Consider the following 24,715-nt stretch of genomic DNA (forward strand, 5'->3'; position numbering starts at 1 on the left):
AAATAAAATAGTTCTGATGTGTCATATTACTTTAAAAAAAAGCTAGAACTACATTCATATATTAATCTAAAGCTATTTATGCTAGAAAAATAAAGACCATAAATAAGTTTATATTACAGAAATGGGTGAACTTCAATTTAGAGACAAGAACTAAATTAGCAAAGTTTTCAACACGTTTCCTCTAGAACATAATACTATTACAGACTTTCTAGGACAAACCATCTCTTACTGATGTTAACAGGAAACAATAACCACATTTTTTTTCTAAAGGTCAGCAAGGTTTTCATTATAAGCTGCTTCATAATATTTGTGTATATGGTTTTTAACCTTGTGCATGTTACCTTAATTTCACCTTTTTTTTTTTTTTTTTTAAAGAGGCAGCCAAGAATGAAGGAGAATAAGCTCATATCTCGATCAACTTCTTTTATTTCCAACACTTGGGACTATTTAATTTTAAAGTGAAAGCAAGAAAAAGTTCACATCTGCCGAGTGTTTGTTACATACAGAGCATTACTTTAAAGGTACTACTTGATACGTGCTCATTCAACAAGCTGTACAGAGTGTGCTCTACCCAGAACACACAGCGCCTGTTTAAGAGCAGCTCCAGCATGCAGGGAAATCTTCCAGGTCGAATAACGTAGTCTACAGAAACTAGCACGGAATACCTGGGGACGTCGTCACCGCTCACTGACAAAATGTTCTGGGCCAAACACTGACACGATTCGGTATCTGATGACCCACACCCCCTGCCTTTTCTACATCACTGTCTGTCTTGGACTAAGGTTAAGGAACGTGTTTGCCTCACTTGTTCAGCGCCTAGTAAAGATGGGAGGCACGACAGGAAGGAAAGAGCCCAGCAATCGGAAATCTTAGGTTCAAATTCTGACTCCAACTCAAAATTTGTGAGTTTTAATGAAGAAATCACTTAAACTTCTTTGACCCTAAGCCTCTCCTGGTACCACGGGGACTGCGGGTCCTCCCAGCACCAACACCATGGGGAAGGGAGGAGGTAATGTGGGTGAGAGCACCAGGAGAAGGGTCTCTGTCAGACACTCGATAAATGTTCAATGACTCTCAGAGTTACCTGAGCTCCATCCTAGAGGAGAACCAGCAGACGCCAGAGCAAACAAAGCACAGCAAGCAACGGGAGCAGGCCCTCCCAGAAATGATAGCTGCCATCAACACGGACTGCAGCTCAGAGACTCTCAAACTGCTTTAACGTTGCGCTACAGACACAGACTGTATTCCTTACCCCACCCCACCCCCCCACACACACACATCACTACTTCTTTCTAACCTTCAGACTCCACAATGACTCACACCTTGAAATTCCCAGGTTAAACACAGGTGGAAAAGGAGCTACTGGCCCTCCTCTAGGACTGTCCGCCCATGAATCAAGCTCTCCTCGGGCACCACTCCAAGCACTGGATGGGCCGCTGGATACTCAACCCGACAGACTAGGAGGTGGGCACTCTAGCTACCCCATTCTACCAAGGAGGGCGCGAGCGCTGAGACCACAGGGCTAACTGGTAGCAGAGCTGGGGTCTGGCTGCAGAGCTACTCATGCAGCTGCTCTGCATCCCAGGGAGAAATGATAATCAAAGTCCCATAGTTCCAAACATATGCTGGAATTTTAAACCTGACACAATCCCCACCTACTCCTATCACAATAATACTAAAGTCTAAGAAAAGCCTTCAAGTCATCGTGTGGGCCTAACAATCTTTTAATCATCAAAACACATCCCCCCATGATAGAGATTATACCCGTTTTACAAACACTAAGACTCAAAGAACACTTGCAAAAGAAGACAGAACCAGAATTTGTTGACATCAAAACCAAAATTTTTCAGCTTCCTCTTATCCAAAGAAAAATTGAAAATAAAACTGCATTCCAATCATGTCTTGAACTGAGAATTCTGACGATAACTTGGCAGTTATGTCAAAACTTTAAATATATATACCCTATGACCTACCAACCCTACTTCCAGGATCTTTCTTACAGAAATACTACTACAAATACACAAAGATATGTATACAAGGATGTTTACCGCTTCAGTGCCTGTAAGAGCAAAACCAAAAACAAAGTGAATATCCATCCAGTTAGCTACACTGTGACACAAATACATGATAGAAAACCACTGTAGCCAGTTAAAAGAATGAGGTAGCTCTAGACACATTGACAAGACACCCTGGCTATACCAGTAAGCAAAAAAAGCAAGTGACAGAATATGTGCGATATGATCCTATTTTTATTTAAAAATAAACTGTGTGTGGATATATATGTTGTAGAGATACAGGAAAAGGTCCGAAAAACTATGTAACTTCCTTGCGAAGAAGAAACTTAGGGGGTAAGAGGGCTCGTCTCTCATGTTTTACTTCATAGAAGTCGGGATTTGTTTGAAGTTAACAATTACTTTTGACATAACAGTATACAATTTTGAAATAAAACGGATTTGAAAGGCTAATTTTCTAGATGGAATACGGTAGTTTAGAAATGCCCTTAAAATGTAAATTTATTTCTCCCATTTACAAGCCTGTGAGGGCACAGGAAGGGGAGCACTGCCACAAAATCCTCTTTTAAAAGCTCACTCAGGATGCTAACCTAAGTCTCATTTCAGAGATTTGTAAGGTTAGCAATGTCTCTTTTCAGACTACATCAGAAATGACATCAATGTCAAGATGAAGGCAAAATTAACAGTCTTAAAAAGGAAACATGTAAAATACTTAGACAAAACAAATGACTAAAACTGCAGAGTTCTACTACACTTTATTCAAAAATTGGCCCTACCTCCTAATTGAGAGACCTGAAAGTCTAGTGTCCAAATGTAAATACCCATCACGTGTTCAAAAATAATCTTCAAACTTGAACCGTAATCTTTGGAGGTTACACACACCACAATCCACCTTTGCACAGGTAATTTTATTCTCTCCTGTGGGTGTCAATAGTGCTCACAGATTGTAATTTGAAACATTCAGAAAGCACATACCTGAATATTGTCACATTTCTTTACATCATGATTCAATAACTATTAAACAATTAGGTCTACTAAATACAGTGAACAAAATGGTATAACTGTTTACACCATTCCCTTGTACACAAGGCTTCTGTCACAACAGTAACAAATGGAATTAATGCATACCACAATATCGATGAAGTAAGACCTTCTTTTTAAATAAACTATTCTGTTTATAAATAAACTCTGATTTTTTTTTTTTAGCACACATTTACAGACCTGATCAATAAAAAGAAACAAGACATATAGTTTCCTTTTAAAAACAAAATGTTGACAAATGGACCACTACGAGAGAACACGACTAGGAAAGGGGGTGAGAAGCAAGCAAGGGGTAAGAGAGAGTTAAAAGTACAGCCAAACTACAATCTATGTCTGTTAGCAAACACCGACACCGACACGAGGGCAGGGCTATCTGGGGGGCTCATTTTACTTGAATTCCAGCAAGTTGCAATCGATCTTGTAGTACACATAGGGGTAATACTCCTGTTGACTCAGGTTTAAGCCTGGAATATCCATAGGAGCCTATTGAAAAATCAGATGATTATTCAACTAAGTACTTAAAGAAATAAAACAAGAAAAAAAGTATTACCATTCGTAGGCATACCTTGGAGATACTGCAGGTTCTGTTCCAGACCACCACAGTAAAGCAAGTGGTTTCCCAGTGCATATAAAAGTTATGTTTACACTATACTACAGTCTATTAAGTGTGCAACAGCATTATGTCTTGAAAAACAATGTACATACACCTTAATTCAAAAATACTTTATTGCTAAAAAATGCAAACCATCATCTGACAACGCAGGGTTGCCACAAACCTTCAATCTGTAAATTGAAAAGGGCAGTATCTGCAAAGTTCAATAAAGTGAAGCACAGCACAACAAGGTATGCCTGTACCTTCTTAATGAACATCTACTCTGGGCTAAGTTTATACATTTTTGCTAATTTAATCTGAGTTTGGCATTGCTAACTCCATTTTGCAAATGAGAAAACAATCTCTGAAAGGCTGACTTGAGACCTCCCTGGTGGTCCAGTGGTAAAGAATCCACCTTACAATGCAGAGGATGCGGGTTCGATCCTTGGTCAGGGAACTAAGATCCACATGCCACGGAGCAACTAAGCCCACGTGTCACAACTACTGAGCTCACGGGCCCTGGAGCCTTCGCGCCACAACTAGAGAAGAGAAAATCCACGCGCTGCAAGGAAAGATCCTACATGCCTCAAAGAAGATCCCGCATGCCACAACTAAGACCTGACGCGGCCAAAAATAAATTTTAAAAAATAAATAAATAATAAATTAATCTTTAAAAATAAATAAATAAATAAAGGCTGACTTGCCCTAGGAAACAGAGTGAGTAGTAAAGCCAGATTGAAGCACTCTCTGCCCTCAAAGCCTGTGTGTGTTTAACCGTCACCCCACCATCCTTTTTTATGCATACTATACAAAATTACTTCTTTAATCTCAGGCTTGGTGTATTGAGTTTAGGAGACACATGGCTTATAAAATGCTGGATAAAAATAAACCAAGTGTGATTTTTACAGAAACCACTTATTACATATGCATGTTATAAGAATTTACTGGTAGGAAATTATGTATCAAACAGTTAGACTTCACATATTATCAACTCTACAAAATGTAGAGTCATTTCCTGCATTTTCTTCTATCAAAAAACCCTGATTTTTTTCATGGGTTCTAACTAATGCACATGTGAAATACTGCCATCCTAAACTAAAGAGGAAAAAAATCAGCAAGATATTTGAAATCAAAAACATAAAAGCCTATTACAATTTTAAACAACAGCAACAACGAAAAGCACACATACTGTTTGTATCTTTCTGTTTAAAAAGAACACATAAACACATACCATTTTAGAGAAATGATAGTTCCCTTTAAAATGCTCATCTAATGACTCCACTACTTCTACCAAATAAAGTTACAATAACTACTTATTTTCTTGCTCTCTGTAATTTATAACTTTTGTAAATAACTAGTATCACTGGTTGTGTGTGTATTTCTGCAGCTATAAACATCAGATCTACAGCAAGATAACTGGCTTTTAGAAATACCAAGAAGCAACTAGTAAAATGGGGTAAACAAGGTAAATTATTTGCTAAGCTATCAGGTAAATTAATTACTAACAAATTGAGACTCTTAAAGCAACTTTCAAAAGGTTAAATAACATCTTATCTGCTTCCAATAATTTTTTCTGAAATTCATCCAGTTCCTCTTCTACCAGGCTGTCTAATAAATACTTACATCAATAATAGCTGCTGCACTGCTATCTAGATGTTTATACAATTCATATAATACTTCTCTTAGTTTCTTCATTGTTTTCTTATTGGGCTGAAGGAGCATTGCTTGGAAGTTCACTGGCAAGCCATACCTTATAAATAAGCAGAAATACAGGATGTAACACAAGCAAACATATGCAGAGATTTTCTTTTTAAAGCAAATACTCTCATACTCTTCTTTAATCACAGTTAATGGGGAAAGGGTACCTCACTTTAATGACCATGTTTACAAGTTCAGCTAATATACACAGAAACTCAAACCTTCCCTGGTCCTCAATGTCCATTAGAAATCTTTCTTTAGGATGAGAGCCAACTGTCTACTAGGAATTACTTTTAATTACTCTTCAATTTTTAAGGTAATCTATGAATACCCTCAGCAGACAGTGGTAATATGTAAACTTAGTACAGTGTCTCTAGGTATCTGCAGGGAATTGGCTCCAGGGCCTCTGTGGATACCAAAATCCACGGATGCTCAAGTCCCTTATATAAAATGGTGTAGTATTTGCATATAACCTACACATATCCTTCAGTATACTTTAAAATCATCTTTCGATTACTTATAATACAATGTAAATGCTATGTAATTAGTTGTAAGTAAAATGCAAATGCTATGTAAATCGTTGCTAGTGCTCAGTAAATTCAAGTTTTGCCTTTTGGAACTTTCTGGAGTTTCTTTTTCGAATATTTTCAATCCACGGTTGGTTGAATCCATGGATTCGGAACCCAAGAACATGGAGGGCTTTCATGATAATAAACAACATGAGATTACTACCCACATCTACTATGAAAATTCTAAGAAATTTACAAATAGTGAGCATGACTGCAGATAAGCATTTTGAAATATTTCTAATATGAGCAACATGTACAGAGGATCACAAGATGACTGAGATTTTAAGTACCTCAAAATAAAAAAATATTTTAGGTTAATTGAAATGAGGACTTCAAATAAGGCATCGTTAGGTATACTGCGTACCAAACTACATGTAAAATATTTGAATGATCTTCTTTTAAACAAACACTGGCTAATATTTCATAATCTACATTTAACTTAAGTACATAATAAGAAAAGAATCAGAGAGCACAGCAGCGTGATCTCTTTCTTCAAACCCAGTATTAAGGGACAAGACCAACGTGCACATAATAAGCAGTATGACACTGACAATCTCTCCCTCACGATTGGCCCTTTGGTTTCTCCAAATCAATTTCCTATTAGTAGACTGTGTGTTTTAATAAAGAGGTCCAATGTAAAGGGATCTATAAATTCTTTAGTTGAAGTTTCTCAATTAACTTCCTTTACCTCAAAACAGACTCAACAAAAACCCTCAACGCTTTTACATGAATCCATGCAATAAACGCCTCACTGAAATTCACTTTCAGCCACCGTACAAGTGGTCCCTAGAGAAAGAAAGAAAAAAAAAAAAATCACCACAAATTTGGTCCTGAAAATGGCAGTTAGAAATTAGATAAATCAAGTATTTTTAAAGGAGCAACTATCCAGTAAGAATCTTTAAGAGCATTAAATCACATTATAATTCACTTTAAAAATGTTTCATTATTCTCATTATCTTGGATACTTTACCTTAAATTAGATGAAAAGATTAAGCCACTACTCTGTAACCTAAGTAGATACAAAAATCCATTGAATCTATTCACTACACAGAAAAAGGTATATATATATATATATATATATATATATATATATATTTTTTTTTTTTTTTTTTGGCCACACCACGTGGCTTGTGGGATCTTAGTTCACCGACCAGGGATCGAACCCACGCCCCTTGCAGTGGAAGTGCAGAGTCCTAATCACTGGAGCACCAGGGAAATCCCAAAAAGGCCTATGTTTTAATGAAAGTCATTTAAAGTGACACAGAATATAGAAGTGTCCTTCTACAGGTTTGAAAACCAAAATATAAAAATCTAAATTTACTATCCAATACTCTTAAACATTTTATACATTTAAAATAGAATTCAATTACACACAACTTCTCAGAAATAACGAAAAATAGCTATGTAGTAAGTCATTTAATATCCCTAGGTGTTAGTTTTCTCATCTGTAAAATCAGGGGGTTGATCTAGATCCCTAAAAGCTGTTCATCATGTTCTAAATTTTTAATGGTTCTATTATGTAGTATAAATTCTTTCTGAATTTAGTTATTCAGTACTTCTAAATAAAAACACTTCTTTAAAGAAACAAATTACAAATAACTTATTACCACCTCTCCATACTTAAAAGACACACATGATCAGTTCAGCTAATATTTAGGTAACATTATTAGGCTCATTTGGATGTAACAATCAATTTACACAAAAAGGATAATACAACGAGGTGAAAGTCTTTGGTTAAAATTATCTGTTCTTGGGCTTCCCTGGTGGCGCAGTGGTTGAGAATCTGCCTGCCAATGCAGGGGACACGGGTTCGAGCCCTGGTTTGGGAAGATCCCACATGCCGCGGAGCAACTAGGCCCGTGAGCCACAATTACTGAGCCTGCGCGTCTGGAGCCTGTGCTCCGCAACAAGAGAGGTCGCGATAATGAGAGGCCCGTGCACCGCGATGAAGAGTGGCCCCCACTTGCCACAACTAGAGAAAGCCCTTGCACAGAAACGAAGACCCAACACAGCCATAAATAATAAATAAATAAAATTTTTTTTAAAAAAATTATCTGTTCTTTAAAAGGGATCTGGACCTCCCTAACAAGTTGGTTTTATTCGACATTACTTGGTTAGGGTTAGTTTTCTCCCAACTGAGATGCAATGGCTTATAAAGTACTTGGAAATAATTTTAAATGGAATGTGCTTTTATTTCCTCTTGCATTACAAGAGAAATACATTTTCACTCATCATGTTTCCCCTTCCATACAAGCTTCAGTCTTCACAATAATCCTGCACTTGAGATGGCAAGAAAGTCAACACCATCTTTCACTCACAATTCCATCCCTGTTCTCCATTGTGCCTAGAACATACTAACTCACCAATGGTTTAAATACAAATTCCTCCAATAAAAGACTGCATGCAGCATTAAAAAAATCTGCCTCAAAAAATGAAATTTCTTACTGAAGAGAGAGAACTACTACTTAACTAAAATAACCCCTCACTATATGGGTATTAATCAAAACACTGCATTTAAAATTAATTTCTGATATGGACTTAGGGGTATTAATTTTAAGATAATATATTTTAAGATAAGGATTCACAGATCTCAGTTTGCTTAGAGAAAACTTATTTTGATTATTTAGTAGAAAAAAAAGCTAGAATCAAATGTCTTAAAAGCAAAATCAGAAAAGTTTTGTTTTCTTTTAAATTAAAGAAAAGGAGTACCACTTTTTCTTCTGCTTAACACTGATAATACTAAGTATTAAGAAACGCATACAAATTGCTTTTTCTTGTCGGTAGAAAGCCTGTTCATTTCTTCTTTGTCTGCTTTCATCTCCTCTTCATTATACTGGAAGTCACGAACGATGAATCTAAATTGGGGGGGGGAAAAACCAAAATTGTCCACACCATGTATAGGTGATCTAACAAATTAAAAAATAAAAAATAATAATCTTACTTGTTTTCCCTGGCTTTGTGTCTGAAGTCATCAACTGCCTTCCTAAACAAGGTGACATTACACAGGTAACTGTCTTGGTCCTCTGAGAGAACACTAGAGAAAGAAAGACCAAGTCCATTTAAAGCTTTATATTTATTGCTCACGTGCATATTGTTGGCAGAATTCAGAAACAGGGGGAGGAAGAGGAGGGTATGGCAGCCCTTCCCAAACCACTTCAGTGCTTTTCATCTGTACTGCCTCAACACTGAAGACACTCAGTGTTTATGATGTTTTCATTTACGATGCCTTAACAGCCCCCTAGTGCATTTCTTCCTAACCAACAAAATTAAACATTAAATCAAGTAAAGCATCCAAACTCAAGAATCATGCTTTTCAATCTGTATCAGCACTAGGCCAGCCGAGGAAAAATTGTCCAGCACCTGGCTGGTTTCCAGACTCTCTTTACTTCCTTGCTAAACACCCTCTTCTCTTCTGGTGACTGAATTCTCTCTTCCTCTCTCCAGTCCAGCCCTGACCCATGAGTCCTGGCCCACCCCTTTTAACTTGTGCCCTCTCAAAACTATTATCCTGCATTCTTGTTCCCAGTGCCCATCAGATCTAAAGCAAGGTAGCTACAAAGTGGACAGAACTCGATAAAAAACCTTTAATGATCCTCAGGTTTGCCAGAATTGACTCAGTAATGTGCAAACTGATTGGGATCAAAACAAAGCCAAGAGACTTCTCTGGTGGCCCAGTGGTTAAGAATCAACCTGCCAATGCAGGGGACATGGGTTTGATCCCTGGTCCAGGAAGATCCCACATGCCGCAGAGCAACTAAGCCTGTGCGCCACAACTACTGAGCCTGCACGCCTAGAGCCCGTGCTCCGCAACAAGAGTGAGAAGCCCACGCACCGCAACGAAGAGTAGCCCCCGTTCGCTGCAACTAGAGAAAGCCCACACGCAGCAACGAAGACCCAACGCAGCCAAAAATAAATAAATAAATTTGTTAAAAAAAAAACACAACAAAGCCAAATCCAACTTGACAGGCTATCTCAGATCCTAACAATATTCCACCACTATCATATTCATCTTTTAAACTTATCTTAACCTTAATTGATCTTTTTAACTTTAGTACTTTGCTGTTTTGAAGGTCCATGCAAACAAAGGGGTGGGGACCAGAGATGTGGACAATGTCAAACAGCAGGTTCCGTGACAGTGAAAAAGATGGAAAGAAGGCTCAGGTTCAAGAGTTGGGTTACAGTTTAAGATTCCAGACGTAAAGCCTCTCTAGAGGTTGAGGGTGAGACCAAGGGAACAGCTACAGAAATCAAGTGGAGATGACAGTCTGTGAGCTGCAGGCTGGGTCTCCAAACTCTCTCTCTTCATTTAGTTCTACTGCTGTGTAGAAACAGTAACGCTACCTCCTCACACCCGCAACCAGGCCGAGAGGAAACTGAAAGTCAATGCTTTCCGGCTGCCTCACGGCATTTTCAGTCTCCCATGCGAGTGGCAGTGCTTCTGGAGCTTACTAGCTCTTCCTGCTGCTTCTGACTTCTTACCTCTCTCCTAAGACTCAGTCCTGCCATCTGCTCTGCTCCCCAGTCAACCTACCCACTTCATTGCCAAGACATCTTTCCTGCTTTTCTTCATAAAAGTTATCTTTGCAACCCCTGCTCCAAAACACAAAAGAAACTTTTCTTTGAACAATGGCTAGTGTCGTTTTTTTCTAGGCCTTCCTCGCTAGGATCCTCTGGTTCATCTGGAACTCCAGCTCCCTGAACAAAAGCGTCTGTGAAGCACCAATGAGTTTGTGGTGCTGTTTTTCCAACAACAGAGAAAAAGCCGAAGTCAACCAGTGACGTAACCCAACCAGATTATCTTAACAAGCAAAAGTAGGCAGACAAAAAGCTAAGTGGTAATTCTGAAAGTACAAGTGAAAATCACCTCTTTCTGAACAGTTTTTCCAACAGAAAGAAGCAGAACAGCAGCTCAGCCTCTCAGCTTCTTTGGCCTTTAACTCTGACTTGGCATTTATACACATCCCTGCACTTAACCACTCAATGATGGCAATATTTCACATGGTCCAATCTTTCAAGATTTATGTAGAATATTTTGCAAATAGTTAGATTTTGTGTGTTTTTTTAGGTGAAATTATTTCTTTCAGGTTTAAAGATGGTTGTTTTCAATCTATTCTTCTTCCTCAAAAGTCCACTTTCATCTTCACTGCTTCCAAGAGTAACCACTCAGGTTTGTGCCAAAAAGCAACAAGTGACAGTATTACTACTTATAATTCACTTTAAAATAAAGCACTTAGAACAATGACCAGCACATAGTAATCACTCAAAAATGTTAGTTATTATGATAAGTGAAAAATCCAACATCAAGTCATAGAGATCTTTCCTAAACAGAAGTACAAAATTCCAGACTAACCCACTAAAACCTGTCTGCCCCACGTGAACTAAGCATCCTCTTCAGGTGCTGGCTGAGCTACTGCATTATTCTCAATGACTAAATTTAAATAACTTTTCAAGTCAATGATTCCAAAAGTCTTTAGACTGATAAATAGGTGAACAGATGTTTTCACTGAGTGAGGAAGGGCTGGGGACTCTCAGGTGGTCAGTGAGTGCTCAGGGGTCATGCAGAGGACAGGTATTGCCTATACTCAACTGTTGGCATCTGAAATTTTTTTCCTTTTAACTACTAAACTGATTTTTCAAAAGATGTTAAGTCTGAAGCAATATTTCTAAAGCCCTTCTTTCCGAATAAACCTGGGCCTACACGCCACTCCCCTGGACTAGGCTCACACACCACAGGGTGGGAGGACACTGTGTGCGCACTGGGTCCTTACTCTCCTCCTCTCCCTGCCCCCAAACGTAAAGACAACCTCTGTGACTTTTACGGTCTCCAGAGCACAAAGGTCTAAGAAGGCGTCATCTGTCAGGATAAACAGCTTCGGAGGAAAACCAGCATTAAGACACAACCTCAATCTTCAGTTTACCATGTGAAGGGCCAGTGTGAATGGAAAGTATTCCCCCCAAATGGGAAAAAAATTCACAATGAGCGCAGGTTTGTGGTTTCATTCTCAAAAAATCAACATCTGTGAAACTACAATAATCATATTACCTTCTATTTTATATATCTTATCAAGCCTTAAAAGAACCTCATAATGTGTACAGGGAAGGTGCGATGCTCATTTTACAAAGAAAATGAGGCCCAGAGAAGTTAAAAGACTTACCGCAGGTCACATAGCAAGTTGGTAGCAGAACCAGCAATAGAACTCAGATCCCTGGGTCCAGGACTCTTTCCATTATACTAAGCTACCTCCCATATGACACAATGAAACTGGAAAAGAAAATATTTCATGGGCCTGGCCTTACTAACACCACTTCTTTACTACCTCCTAGACCTTTCTTTCACCATGCTGAGGGTATATATATATATACACGCTGAGGGATATATATGTATATACAAAACAATTCTTTGGGGGTGCATATACACTGTACTTAATATTTTCTTGAAGAGTATCTTGTGTAGAATGGCAGAATGCAGGAAAAAATGACATGCTATGTAGTGTCAAGAGTGCAGGACTTGGAGTTAAAAGACCTGAGTTTTAGTCCTAACTTTGCCACTGCACACTTACACAGCCATATATGCTTTAGGCAATGACTTAACTCTTCTGCATTTTTATTTCTTCATCTATGAGAAAAAGTATAACTGCCAAAACTATTTCATGGAATTGCTGCACATATCAAATTAGACAGTGAATATTAATCCATAAGTTTAAAATTGCTTAATAAAAGTTTTGGGTTTTTTTTTAAAGGAAAGTACAAATTCAGTAGAATCTATGCTTACTGGAAAGTGATGGTAAATATTTGCAGATCAACAGAGTACCCTAGTAGTCATTTTGGTACACTTCCTTTGCAAGATAAATGAGGAAATATAGACATACAGTAGGTATACAATAAATATTGAAGGAAGAATTTTGAGAGGATAGCACAGCAGAAAAAGTACCACACCAGAGATCTGGGTTCTAGTTACAGCTCTGTCACTAATGAGATGTGTGACTCTGGGCAAACCACATCACCTCTGTGGCCTCAAACTTCTACATCTATAAACATGAGTGGGTTGATCAGACTGTACAAAGGCCCTTCCAGGTCTACAGTAGCTAGAGTTAATATAACTCACTTATTTTTAAGGTGAAAATGATGGCTCCAAAACTGTAAAATTTACCACAAAGGAAAGATAAAGATATCTCCTATTCCAACATCCAAACTACCAAAGGAATTCTACGAAAGAAACAGGCTTTACAAAGACTACTACTTACTTGCTAGACCTTGGAACCACCATTTCAGCTAGTGTTTCATACTGCTTAATCCAGTCATTGTGGTTTAACCTGCAGAAAAGGTACAATTAAGTTACTGGAAGAGAAAAACAAGTCCTACCTTCCTGCCGAGCCCAGAAAGAGAAAAAATTATGAGACAAATAGGAAATCCAACTATAATAGGTATACCTCAAATCTATTTAACAACAACAACAAAAAAATCAAGTTTTCTACAGAGAATGAATTTCAAATACACCGAGTGGTAAAGCAGGAAATACAGCTCACCATCTCTTACATCCAGTAACTATTGCAAAAGAGGCACATTCTAGAACTAAGTTTGGAAAGGCAGCAAAGCAAAATACAGATTCTAAATTACTTTCCAACTTCAGGGTTGATATACATTATTACCTCACTAAAAAAAGAAAAAAAGGGAAGAAAGAGGGAGAGAGAGAAGCCATGCTGGAATCACTAACATTTCTATTCAGTGGCCATTATGAAGAGCTGGGTAAAACCACATTTACCAAAAGCACAGAGTACCAGGAAGTGCTGAGTAAACAAAGTGACAGTAAACCAAGCTGCCACAGATCACTGTGCAACAACCTTCTCTAGAGACCACTGGCTTTTGTGGGTGTGGCAAGAGATGATTATATATGCAGTACAAAATAAAGAATTGTAGTATCTATAGCCAGGATAGTGAATAATCCATTATACAATGTATCCTAGGTCCTATCCGAGGTTTCAAGTACAGTGCACAGAAAACTATGAAAACTTCTGGTCTTAAACACAAATTTTAAATAAAGGTTGCATGAGACAAATCTTTTATCTGGGCAAAGGTTATTTTCCTGCATAGTAGAAAAACACAAAGACACAGAAATTTTTTAGAAATAATCAGTGTTCTAGTATTCTGCAGTAAGGGGGGAAAAGCAGAAGTCAGGTAATACTGCAGCCACTGAAATTCAATGGAGGTCCTTTCCCACCCCTTTCCAGGAGGCATCATTTTCTAATATTCCCAGTGTCCTAACCAGACAAAAATGGAGAGCACAGCAAAGAAAGATTTCATGAATAATGCTCTGAAGAGTCCCCAAATCTCCCATCCCAGTTTGGATCCCCCGAAGATTCCCTGATAGTGAGATTTTAGTGTAAGTCAGAAGGGAAACCATTAACAGTGTCTCTTTCCTTCTCTCCCTCTCCATCTCTCTCCCTCTCTCCCTCTCACACACACACACACAGTTCTAATCTTCCAAAGGTTTCATTTTACCAAGATTACCAAATATTAATTAAAACAGAAGGCCTAACCTACAGGAGATTTCAAAGGATGGTCTAACCCAGCAAACTATGCCCATAACCTGTACACCTGTCTTTGTAAATAAAGTTCTACTGACACAGAGCCACGTCAATTCATGTACACACTGTGTGTGACTGCTTTCAGCTACAACCACAAAGTTGAAGTGGCAGAACTGAGTAGTTGTATCAGAGACCATATGCCTTGCAAAGGGTAAAATACTTACTATCTGGCCCTTTGCAGAAAAAATATGCCAAGCTTTGATCTAATCCATCCTTTGCTTCTTAGAGGGCTTAATTCATCCTAACCAATCATCAAATATTTTTCAGAAAAGCAAATAGCTCCCTGTTTTGAAAAATCTAAGAACAATATTTCTTTTAAGTCCAATTATTTAGCATTATTTAATTTTTTAATGGGCCAACTCTACTAAGCAAATTTTGATCTGGAATATCAATTCATAAGTGACAGCTCTATTACCAGGTTATGAACTAAATTCTACTGTACGCGCCATATAAGTACATGTTGGTTGACAGAACAAATGACAAGGTGATACTCCCTTTACACTTGGGTTTATGGAAAACTTCAAATTACAATATCAGACACTAATATTTTTCTTGTCTTTTAACAGGTAAAAACCTTCTGTAATAAAAAAGACATACTTGGGAACCACGACCAGTAATGTGACGAGATACTCTGAGTCAAGAACAAAGTCATCCTTCTTCACAATTTCTGCTAGACTTCTAGTTAGCAAACTTCCTCTGAGGAATAAGAAAAAAATCATTAGGCTGATAATTATGTGCTTCCAGAACACAAGTAAAGAAACAGCAGGCTAATTATAATCACATATACTATATATACATCTCAAGAGAGGGATTAGCCTGAGTTAACATTTTATTTTATAAGAAGTCAAAATTTAGCTGAATATTTCCCACATCCAAACCCAAAGAAATGTAAACATTTTATCAGAATTTGCCTCTAGTGTCTCCCTTTGTGTTTGCTTTAATTATTATAACTCAGCTCTTCTCTTGATTACATATATAGTATCTTAACTGAGAAAGTGTTATTCATTAGGTATCAATTAAAGTCTACCTCATCATAATTATGAAATCATATCATCTAAGCACAACCTTTGATTTTCCTCCCTCTCCCTGGGTATCAATTTTGGTTAGTTAACCGAATAATCAACTCTTTTAACACAGTCTTCATTTGGTCTCCTAATACATTTCACAGTGAAAATGACTTGCCCTGTTTGCACCACTGACAGTATCCAACCAGCTTTCTCTCTGGGATATGAATGCATAACTGGAAGAGTTAAGTGCTTAAAGCTACACTTGTAGTAGTCATACTACAGTGATATTAACCAAAACAAGAGTGGTCTATTTTAAGAAAACCTAATATGTAAAAATCAAAACTTGGAAAACAGAAAAATTAAAGAATGAGTATTATATTACAAAAGGATTCTTCTATAGAATTCTTTTAAGCAGCAGATAATTGCTATGTAATTAAACTATCATTTGATTTAAAACAATTAACTTTAGATAATTTTCAGTGAAAAACCAGATGGATAAAGGGATAAACCAGGACCCAACTCACAAGTATTATGTATGAAACGAGTACAATAAATCAGCCTCACATCTGTTTTGACTAGCCTGAATTAGTGAGCTTTTCTCCATGAAGTGAAAAAAACACCATTTTGACTATAGAAACAGCACAAAGTGGAACTTACTAACCCCTAACAATAGTTCATTCAGTGTATGCTAGAGTGCTTCCCCAATTCTTTTTTTTTTTGGCTGTGCCATGAGGCATGCGGAATCTTAGTTCCCTGACCAGGATTGAACCTGCACCCCCTGCAGTGGAAGCACAGAGTCTTAACTACTGGACCTCCAGGGAAGTTCCTCCCAATTTTTAATTATTTACATATACTTGACATGCTTACGCATTCTTTCGTTCCAAATTCTGAAGATTCCCTTTCAGGTTGTTATATGCGGATGCTCGAGATTTCAGGTCATTGTCAATCTGAGTCACTCCCTTTAAAGAGAAAAAGAGAAAAAGGGAAAATTTTCCTAAACCTGCCTCTACTAATACAAAGTAGCTGTGCTTAAACTTTAAAAAACAAAACACCACTAGTTCCTGATGTAAAAATATTCTATTATTTTAAAAGCATGGCTTTAAAGGTCATTAAAAAAAAACCTACTTCATTTTTAATAACTATGGTAATTTTCATATAATCTTTTCTATTAAAGATAATGTTTTAGTCTACATGTATTTTAATTATTGTTACTATATTACTTCTTAAACCATGTAAATGGAATCTAGGCCACTGGTTACAGAGATGACTAATTAAAAGACTTTAAAACACAAGTCTCAAGGATTAATTTGTAAAGGAACTAAATCACATAGAGTTTTGCTGTTCACAACACCACTACTCTTCCACAAAATATTTTTGCAATAAAATTAAAATTATGTTTGAATTTATTTATAAATGTTACACAAGCTGATTTTTCAAAAAGATGATTAAAACTACTAACAACTTAGGGAGAAAACACAAAGCAGTAGATTTAACATTTGAAGAACTAATTTCAACTCAGCTCTACCATCATCAGCTGTGTAGCACTGGGATAAACTACTTCACCTCTCTGAGCCTCTTTCCTCAACTATTATAGTATCAGGAAGAAGACGACTAAATCCTTGATAAGGATCAAAAGAAAACAAGGCTCAGTCATAGTAAGAGCACCACTTTATATTATCTGACTACTCATTTTCATTAAATTATATGATGACTTGAGTTAAAATCCTTGATAGGCTATTCACTTACATTTAACCATAGAGCACAACGTACAAATAAAGCCAGTGGGAGCCAAGGAAGTCTGTCCAGATGATTTAAACCATACTTTTCATCCTAGCCAGGTCACAGAAATGTTGTCAGACAATTAATAGGTCCTTGTCTACTGCCTCATTATAGTTTCAGGTAAGACTTTTACATTTTTCTCTCAAGCTCAAGGACTTTGAAACACAAAAGGAGTTCTTAATTCAGTGAATTCATGGATAGGCTTTAACACCTGTGGACTCCCTGAAACTGTACATAAAATCATGTGGTACAAGAATACAGGCAATTTTTCAGGGTAGAGAATCAATACTGAACATCAGAAGGGAAGGTGTCAGAGAACCCATAAAGTTTAATCTGAATCAGTACTGTACATAAACATACTAAGTGACCATTATCATACATCTGAATGATTCATAAATCTCTCATCTATTCCAACTTCCTGTTCTATGTGCTTTCAATTACGCTTCAAATTTACATAAGTAACTATAAAATTTTAAAGTTACTTTTCTTATTCAAACATTGTTGATGCAACATTTAACTTAACTACCTAAATAAACTACACAATTTGGATAATGTACACATGAAAGTGTTATCCTTTTTTGACACTTTTTTTTAGTAAAATTGTAGTAAGTCACATATAATTAAGCTGCCCTGTCAAAACCTAAAAGTATTTAATAACTAAATACTTATAAAATAAATAAAGCCACTATAAATCAATGTGTCCTACCTGTATCATTTTTTATCTTACCTTGGCAATTATTTCAGAAATATTTTTCAGGGACTGCTTGATTGGATATTTAGCCATGTCCCATTGAAACCTTGTTATATAAGTAACCAAGTCAACTGAAATAAGGGAAGAAATTAATTACTGAGGAGAAGCAATAGAATTTTTTATAGTTTGCTACACAGTAATAGGTTTTAGTGCTGAAACTGGCATTAAGAAAATCAGTAAAGATGTCATCATTTGTGAAGAGTCCTGGTTAAGTAAACGTGGAACTGTATTAAGTAACATGGATTAATAAAAATTTTTACCTTGTAATCTGACTGGATCTCTTCTCCTTACTCAAAATTTAATATATATTAAAATATTCCTTTCTAATCTGATGACTTAATAAATGGAATATGTACATACCCATGATATGCCTCATATGTAGAAGGAAGAGACACAAAAAGATTAAGAATCTACTTTAGGGGATTCCCTGGTGGCACAGTGGTTAAGAATCCGCCTGCTAATGCAGGGGACACGGGTTCGAGCCCTGGTCCGGGAAGATCCCACATGCCGCGGAGCCTGTGCTCTAGAGCCCGCGTGTCACAACTACTGAGCCCGCGCACCTAGAGCCCGTGCTCTGCAACCAGAGAATCCACAGCAATGAGAAGCCCATGCACTGCAATGAAGAGTAGCCTCCGCTCGCCTCAACTAGAGAAGGCCTGCGCGCAGCAACAAAGACCCAACACAGCCAAAAATAAATAAAATAAAATAATTTAAAAAATAGTATATTAAAAACAAAAAATTACTTCAAACTGTCTCCTCAATAAGTAGAATTTGACAAAAGTACGTTCTTTCTTTGCAACTTACCCAAACAAATTGAAAATGAACTTGTCTGTTAAAACCTTGTGATGACTGTTTCTAGGAGTCTATATTTCAGTAATCTTCAAAACATGGACCTTTTCACTTTCAAATGACAAGAATAAGAAATGCAGAGCCAAAGAGACACTCAACCACTAATTCCCTGGAAGTGTGGTAGTCAAGATGACTTTACTCCTCAAGTCTGATGGGATCAAGGTCAGGGAAACCAAATGTCAATTATGGTTAACTGGCAAAAGTAATTCATACCAAAATATCTTCTCTCCTCAACTTCTCCCTACATAATACCAGCGAGTCAACAACATAGATGGTATCTCCAAAAGCAGTTTTGGATGCAATGCCCCCTAGACTGTCATCCCCCATTTGGCCTCGCAGACTGACCACCCTAGTTCATCAGGTACCTAGAGACCAGTGAAGGCACCTAAGTTGTTAACACACCTAACTTTCGTCCTGCCCCAGCCGCACGTTAACAGACACAGTAAGCAGCTCAGGATCGCTATTATTAGCAAAGAGCAAAAATAAATTATTAATTTTTTTTTTTTTTACTGATTAAGTACTTCTGAGCATCTATTATTTGCAAGGAGAAGAAATGAGATTAGAGAGACACTGGATTTAAAATACAGTGACTGTTGAGAGTTTAGCCACATCTCCATACTGCTGCCTCAGCATCCATTTCTGTGTGGCCAAGTGGCCTACAGGGGCCTAGAAGCTATACTAGATAACAGCCTGCAATCACAAGTAGATGTAAGCTCCTGATATGATTTCCCTGATATGAGCCTATGATAAGCGCTCTGTGCTGCTGCCCAGGGCCTCCCCTGCTAGTGTACCCTTTAGATAAGACCCCCTCAAAGTTAACCGAAACCCTTCTTTTTGGTTTGAATCGACCAACCTGGACTTGGCTTGGGAACCCCAAAGCACTCCACCCACGGACCCTAATAAAGGCATGTGCCCCAGGTCCTGCCGCTCTCTCTCTGCCGGCACCCCGCCTTGACCTCCCTGCCTTGCCCCCTTCCTCCAGGACCTGTGAGTAATAAACTTCTCTATTTCTCTTTCCTTTGTGGTCTTTGTGGCTCACCAACCCATGACACCCCAGGGCTTTACTTAACAAACGTTAATTTAACCAAGTCACATCAGTGACCTTTATTTATCACAGTAGGCAATATAGGAGAGAAAGAAAGGAAAGGGTTGTTTCTTATTATAATGACATATCACTAAAGATCAGCCTAATTGAAAATGAAGCAAGTGCTAAAGTGATATTTCAGGAGAAAACAACAAATGCAAATACAAATGACAACAATGCGGTTGAAACCATCTTTATAAAGCCATTATTACATAGAGCAAACTCTACGTAAATACTAGTTTCTAGCTATAGAGAGGTCGGTGGTAGACTATTCTATGGGTACTAAAGAAATGTCACATTCAAACCTGAACGGAGGAGGCATTACTCTGCAATAAAATTAATTTTTATTTTAAGGCTTTAGCAGTTGGATGCTATTAAACACAAAAAGCTAGAGAAAACAAGTATTCAACTGGAACAATGCTGAGAGACATACTTGGAAACACAGTTGTTAATGGGAGTTGACAAATAGATTCTGGAAAGAACTAAGGTAAATCTTTATAATATTGCTTTTGGAAGGATCCATATCATAAACTATATTATATATTGTAGGATTGTCTTATGAGAGGTTGTGTTTCAGAGGAAAGAATGTAACTGGCAATATCACCAAATTCAGTAGTAATCATTCTATTTTAATGGCTTTCTATTGCATTTAATATCCTTACCTATAAACCTTTTTTAAGTCATTCACTTTATAGAAATCAATTTCAAATCATGAAACATTAGCTTACCTCCGTTGGCCAACAGATTCTCCTGAACTTTATCTTTACTGTCCTCCAGTACGTCAGCCATATACTGAGCCACTTTCTTAACCACCCTTGGGAGAAAAAAAATCAACAATCACTTTCAGGAAAACAACCTAAATTCCATGCTATACAATGAACACATTACATAAAGACACAAATTTGACTCTATTTGTTCCAATTACACTATCTGTATAATATAGAACAAATGGGTCCTAACTTCTAAAATAATGTTTTAAGGACAAAAAGCACCAAGATCTTATTATATATGTCAAACTCAACTGAGTAACTAGTTTTAAGAAGACCACATGCAACATGTTTACCAAGTCTGGAAAGAAAGTAGTGGAAAGCTACCGAGAATAAGCTGAAAAACTGGGCAACAGATCTCACTGCACTGCAAAAACAAAGGGGGAAGCAGGAGCTTTCATTCACCAGTTATGTGCTTCCCCTTAGGACAAAAGGGATCCCACAGGCAATAGAATACAAGCAACGGTAACAATGAAGAATGCGGTCCTACACTATTTATTCATTAACTATTTATTGAGCATCTACTATTTGAGAGAAACAATGCTAAAGAGGAAACCATGGTGCCAAAACTACTGAGGCACCTGCATATCACCTTGTCGATCCCTTCACTTTATAAATAAAGACACCCCCAGGTATAAAGAGAGTAAGTAACTTAGCCCCAAAACTCACAAAACCAGTTCCCAGCAGAGCTGTGACTAAAAACGTGGTGTCTTGACTCTGGAGTCTTTCTTTCCCCCATTCCTTGTCTGCCTCTGGGCCGTGGGTGGGATACAAAAGTATACCAGACAAAAATCTAGCTTCCCATTGCTTACAATCAAAATGGAGAGATACCAAAAAAGACGGATGACTAAATACAAAGCCATCTGTGATGAGCGCCAGCTGAGATGACCAGGCTACAGACAGAAACGCATAAAGGAAAAAGAATTCACTTCCAGCTACTGTAATCAAAAAAGCATAATGGATCAGGAGCAGGGCAATGAAGGACAGGAATGGTTTTGAAAGGCTGATTAGGTGGGAAGAATGTATGTTCTTGCCACAGGGCATCATATGAGTCAAGATCCAGAGAGATAAGAAAAGCAACGAATGATGAGGGGTCCAGACTGCCGGGAGTGTCGTGCTCAGGAGAAAGGAGTTTGTGCTAGGACGGCCGGCTGGGGCCAGACTGCAGGTAGATTGCCTCTGATGTCAGCCTTTAGGGAGAGGTGTAATATGGTCAAAACAGGACTTGGGACAATTTCTCCAATGACTTTGTGCTCAACAGCAGGGAGTGTAAACTGGAAGACAAATTAAGAAACTCCTGCAACATGAACCAATAAGGGCCAGAAAAAAGCAACAGAAGGAAAAATTTGAATGACAATCCTATGCAGAATGACCTCAAACCTAAGAAAGTGGAACAAATTCAGAAAAAAATGATGTAAGCCGTAAGTCTTCAACATGTTTAACTTGGGATTTGTCCATACACTTGGCTGTGTCTCCAAAATTCACCCATTCCTTCAAAGAAGACAAACCATTATTCCCATATAAGTTGACGAGCATCTTGTAAACAGAACCATCTGCTATGAACATTCAAAAATGTGCATGTTCACAACATTGTAAATCAACTATACTTCAATTTTTTTAAAAAATGTGCATGTTTACCACAGAAATAGTTCAGAGTATAGAACTGCCTGGTGTCAAATTTATCAACTTAACATCCCATAACTCAGACCTTGACAATCTCCCTATGCATCTCTAGAGGAGTATCCATGACACATGGTGACCTTAAAAAAAACAAACAAACTGCTCTAATGATTAGATTACTGAAAAAGTATAAACTATAATTTACTCCACCACAATGTTCAGACTTTAAAACCTGGAACACTCAGTCATTAAGCTAGCATCTGTCAATTCTACCAAGGTCTAACAACCATATGATTTTTAAATTCCTCATATCTTTCAGGAAGACTGATAAGAGACAAGATTGCGTAACAGTGCAGAAAAGAATAGCTGACAAACTGCATAGGCAACTTGCAATGCTTCTGACCAAATGAACTGCATTTGCCCTAAATACTTACTTCCCTAAAAAATGTGCGCAAACCTTAAACTATACTCAGGACATCCCACTGATGATTTAAAGAAAGATCTAGAGAGCTACTGAGGTGATTAATAAGGATCTAAGTAAGTGTTAATAATTATATTCTCAGGAACCTCCCTTCTCACTGTCCTCTTCGTTGTCATGACCTAACATTGCAATGAGGCTGGTGGAACAGCAGAAAGGACAATCACCTCGGGGGGGGGCGACCATGAAAAGTTTACTTAATTAAAAACCTATAATCAAGAAACCAAGAGACAAAAAACTGACTGATGGTAAGAACTGAGACTATCATCAAAAATTATTTTCACATTTGCTCTACTGAATGCATGGAATTATTAACCCTAAAAGCAGTTTGTTACTTTTGCTTTCATTCTCTCTCTTCCATTTTTATTGCCTAGTGTCTGCCCTTAGCTGACGTTTTCAATATCTCTTGCATAATCTACTGTAAAACTGGCCCCCAACTGGCCTTTTGCCTCATGAGTACATCTTTAGGTCTATTTATTTACTTACCACATGTTGTTATGTCAAAAGATCTCTCTGCAACACCTCAGCCTCTACTACCAGAGTACTGCATTATGGTGGTTCTATCAATTCAGAAAAGCATAACAGCATAAACAAGAAAACCTTTCTGCACAGATTTTGAGAATAAGTTCCCCTCTATTCAGGTCTGTTCCCTTAAAGCTTTAATCAGATGTACATTTCTAAGATTCTCCAAAATTCTGGTTTTTTACGAATTATACCTATTTACCTAAGCCCTAAGTATTTAGAAAGCTCTGTACGTCAAGAGTCAAAGGGACTGTAGACTGAGTCTGTCAATTAATCAAAATTCAGAAAGTTATTAAGGATCCCATACCCATCTTCAGCTAAAATACACAGTAACTGAATTTCAAGTGACTAAACCTGTAGCCTAGAAAAATCTTCTAATGTAACTGAATTTTGAAGACAAAAGCATCACCAAATAAATCTTCAAATAAATGGCATAACAGCCCATGTTCATGAATCAAAGACCTAATATGTCAGGATGGCAATACTGCTCAAATTATCTACAGATTCTACACAATCCCCATTAAAATTCCAGCTGACGTTCAACAGATATTTGACATGGTGTTCCTAAAATTCAAATGGAAATGAAAGGAACCAAACAGCCAAAATAATCTTGAAAAAGACAAAGTTAAGTTGGAGAGCTCACATTTCCTAATTTCAAAACTTACTACAAAGCTGCAGTAAAGAGGGCAATGTGGTACTGGCATAAGGACAGGAATATGGAATACAAGTGAGAGTCCAGAAATGAACCCTTACATTTATGTTCCATGGATTTTTGCAAGGGTGTCAGGACAGTTCAATGGAGAGAGAATAGTCTTTTCAACAAATGGACAACTGGATATCCACATGCAAAAGAATGAACATGGACTTCTCCCTTACACCATATACAAAATTCACTCAAAATGGATCAAAGACCTAAATGTAAAAACTAAAACTATAAAACTCTTAGAGAAAATACAGACATAAAACTGTGTGACCTTGGATTAGGCAATGTTTTCTTCCATACAACATCAAAAACACAAGCAACAACAAAAAAGAGATAAATTGGACATTAAAATTAAATGTTTTGTGCTTCAAAGGACACTATCTAGAAAGTGAAGACGACCGTCAGAATGGGAGAAAATATTTGCAAGTCACATCTGATAAGAGAGTTGTATCTAGAATATATAAACAACTCTTACAAGTCAATAATCAAATGACCAATAAGCCAATTAAAAAACAGGCAAAGGATTCAAACAGACATTTCTCCAAAGAAGAAACACAAATGGCTAACAAACACATGAAAAGATGCTTAACACGTTATTAGCCATCAGGGAAATGCAAATCAAAAACACAATGAAGGGCTTCCCTGGTGGCACAGTGGT

General features: G+C 37.5%; 1 protein-coding gene across 4 annotated transcripts in view; it reads right to left on the bottom strand.

Annotated features, from left to right (window-relative positions):
- Positions 1-408: 408 nt before the first annotated feature.
- Positions 409-24,715, bottom strand: part of ATP6V1C1 (ATPase H+ transporting V1 subunit C1) — a 40,898-nt gene continuing 16,591 nt past the window's right edge. For all 4 annotated transcript variants that reach the window (XM_007173388.3, XM_057532080.1, XM_028164299.2 and 1 more), the window contains 10 exons: positions 20,696-20,781; positions 18,011-18,105; positions 16,372-16,463; positions 15,095-15,193; positions 13,157-13,225; positions 8,854-8,946; positions 8,674-8,767; positions 6,601-6,698; positions 5,269-5,395; positions 409-3,536 (listed from right to left, as the gene is read on the bottom strand). In XM_007173388.3, the coding sequence (XP_007173450.1) occupies positions 3,441-3,536; positions 5,269-5,395; positions 6,601-6,698; positions 8,674-8,767; positions 8,854-8,946; positions 13,157-13,225; positions 15,095-15,193; positions 16,372-16,463; positions 18,011-18,105; positions 20,696-20,781 (949 nt within the window). In that variant the 3' untranslated portion in view covers positions 409-3,440. The remainder of the gene's footprint in view (positions 3,537-5,268; positions 5,396-6,600; positions 6,699-8,673; positions 8,768-8,853; positions 8,947-13,156; positions 13,226-15,094; positions 15,194-16,371; positions 16,464-18,010; positions 18,106-20,695; positions 20,782-24,715) is intronic.

This window comes from Balaenoptera acutorostrata, chromosome 17 (assembly GCF_949987535.1).
Source record: "Balaenoptera acutorostrata chromosome 17, mBalAcu1.1, whole genome shotgun sequence".
In the NCBI taxonomy this organism is placed as follows: domain Eukaryota; kingdom Metazoa; phylum Chordata; class Mammalia; order Artiodactyla; family Balaenopteridae; genus Balaenoptera; species Balaenoptera acutorostrata.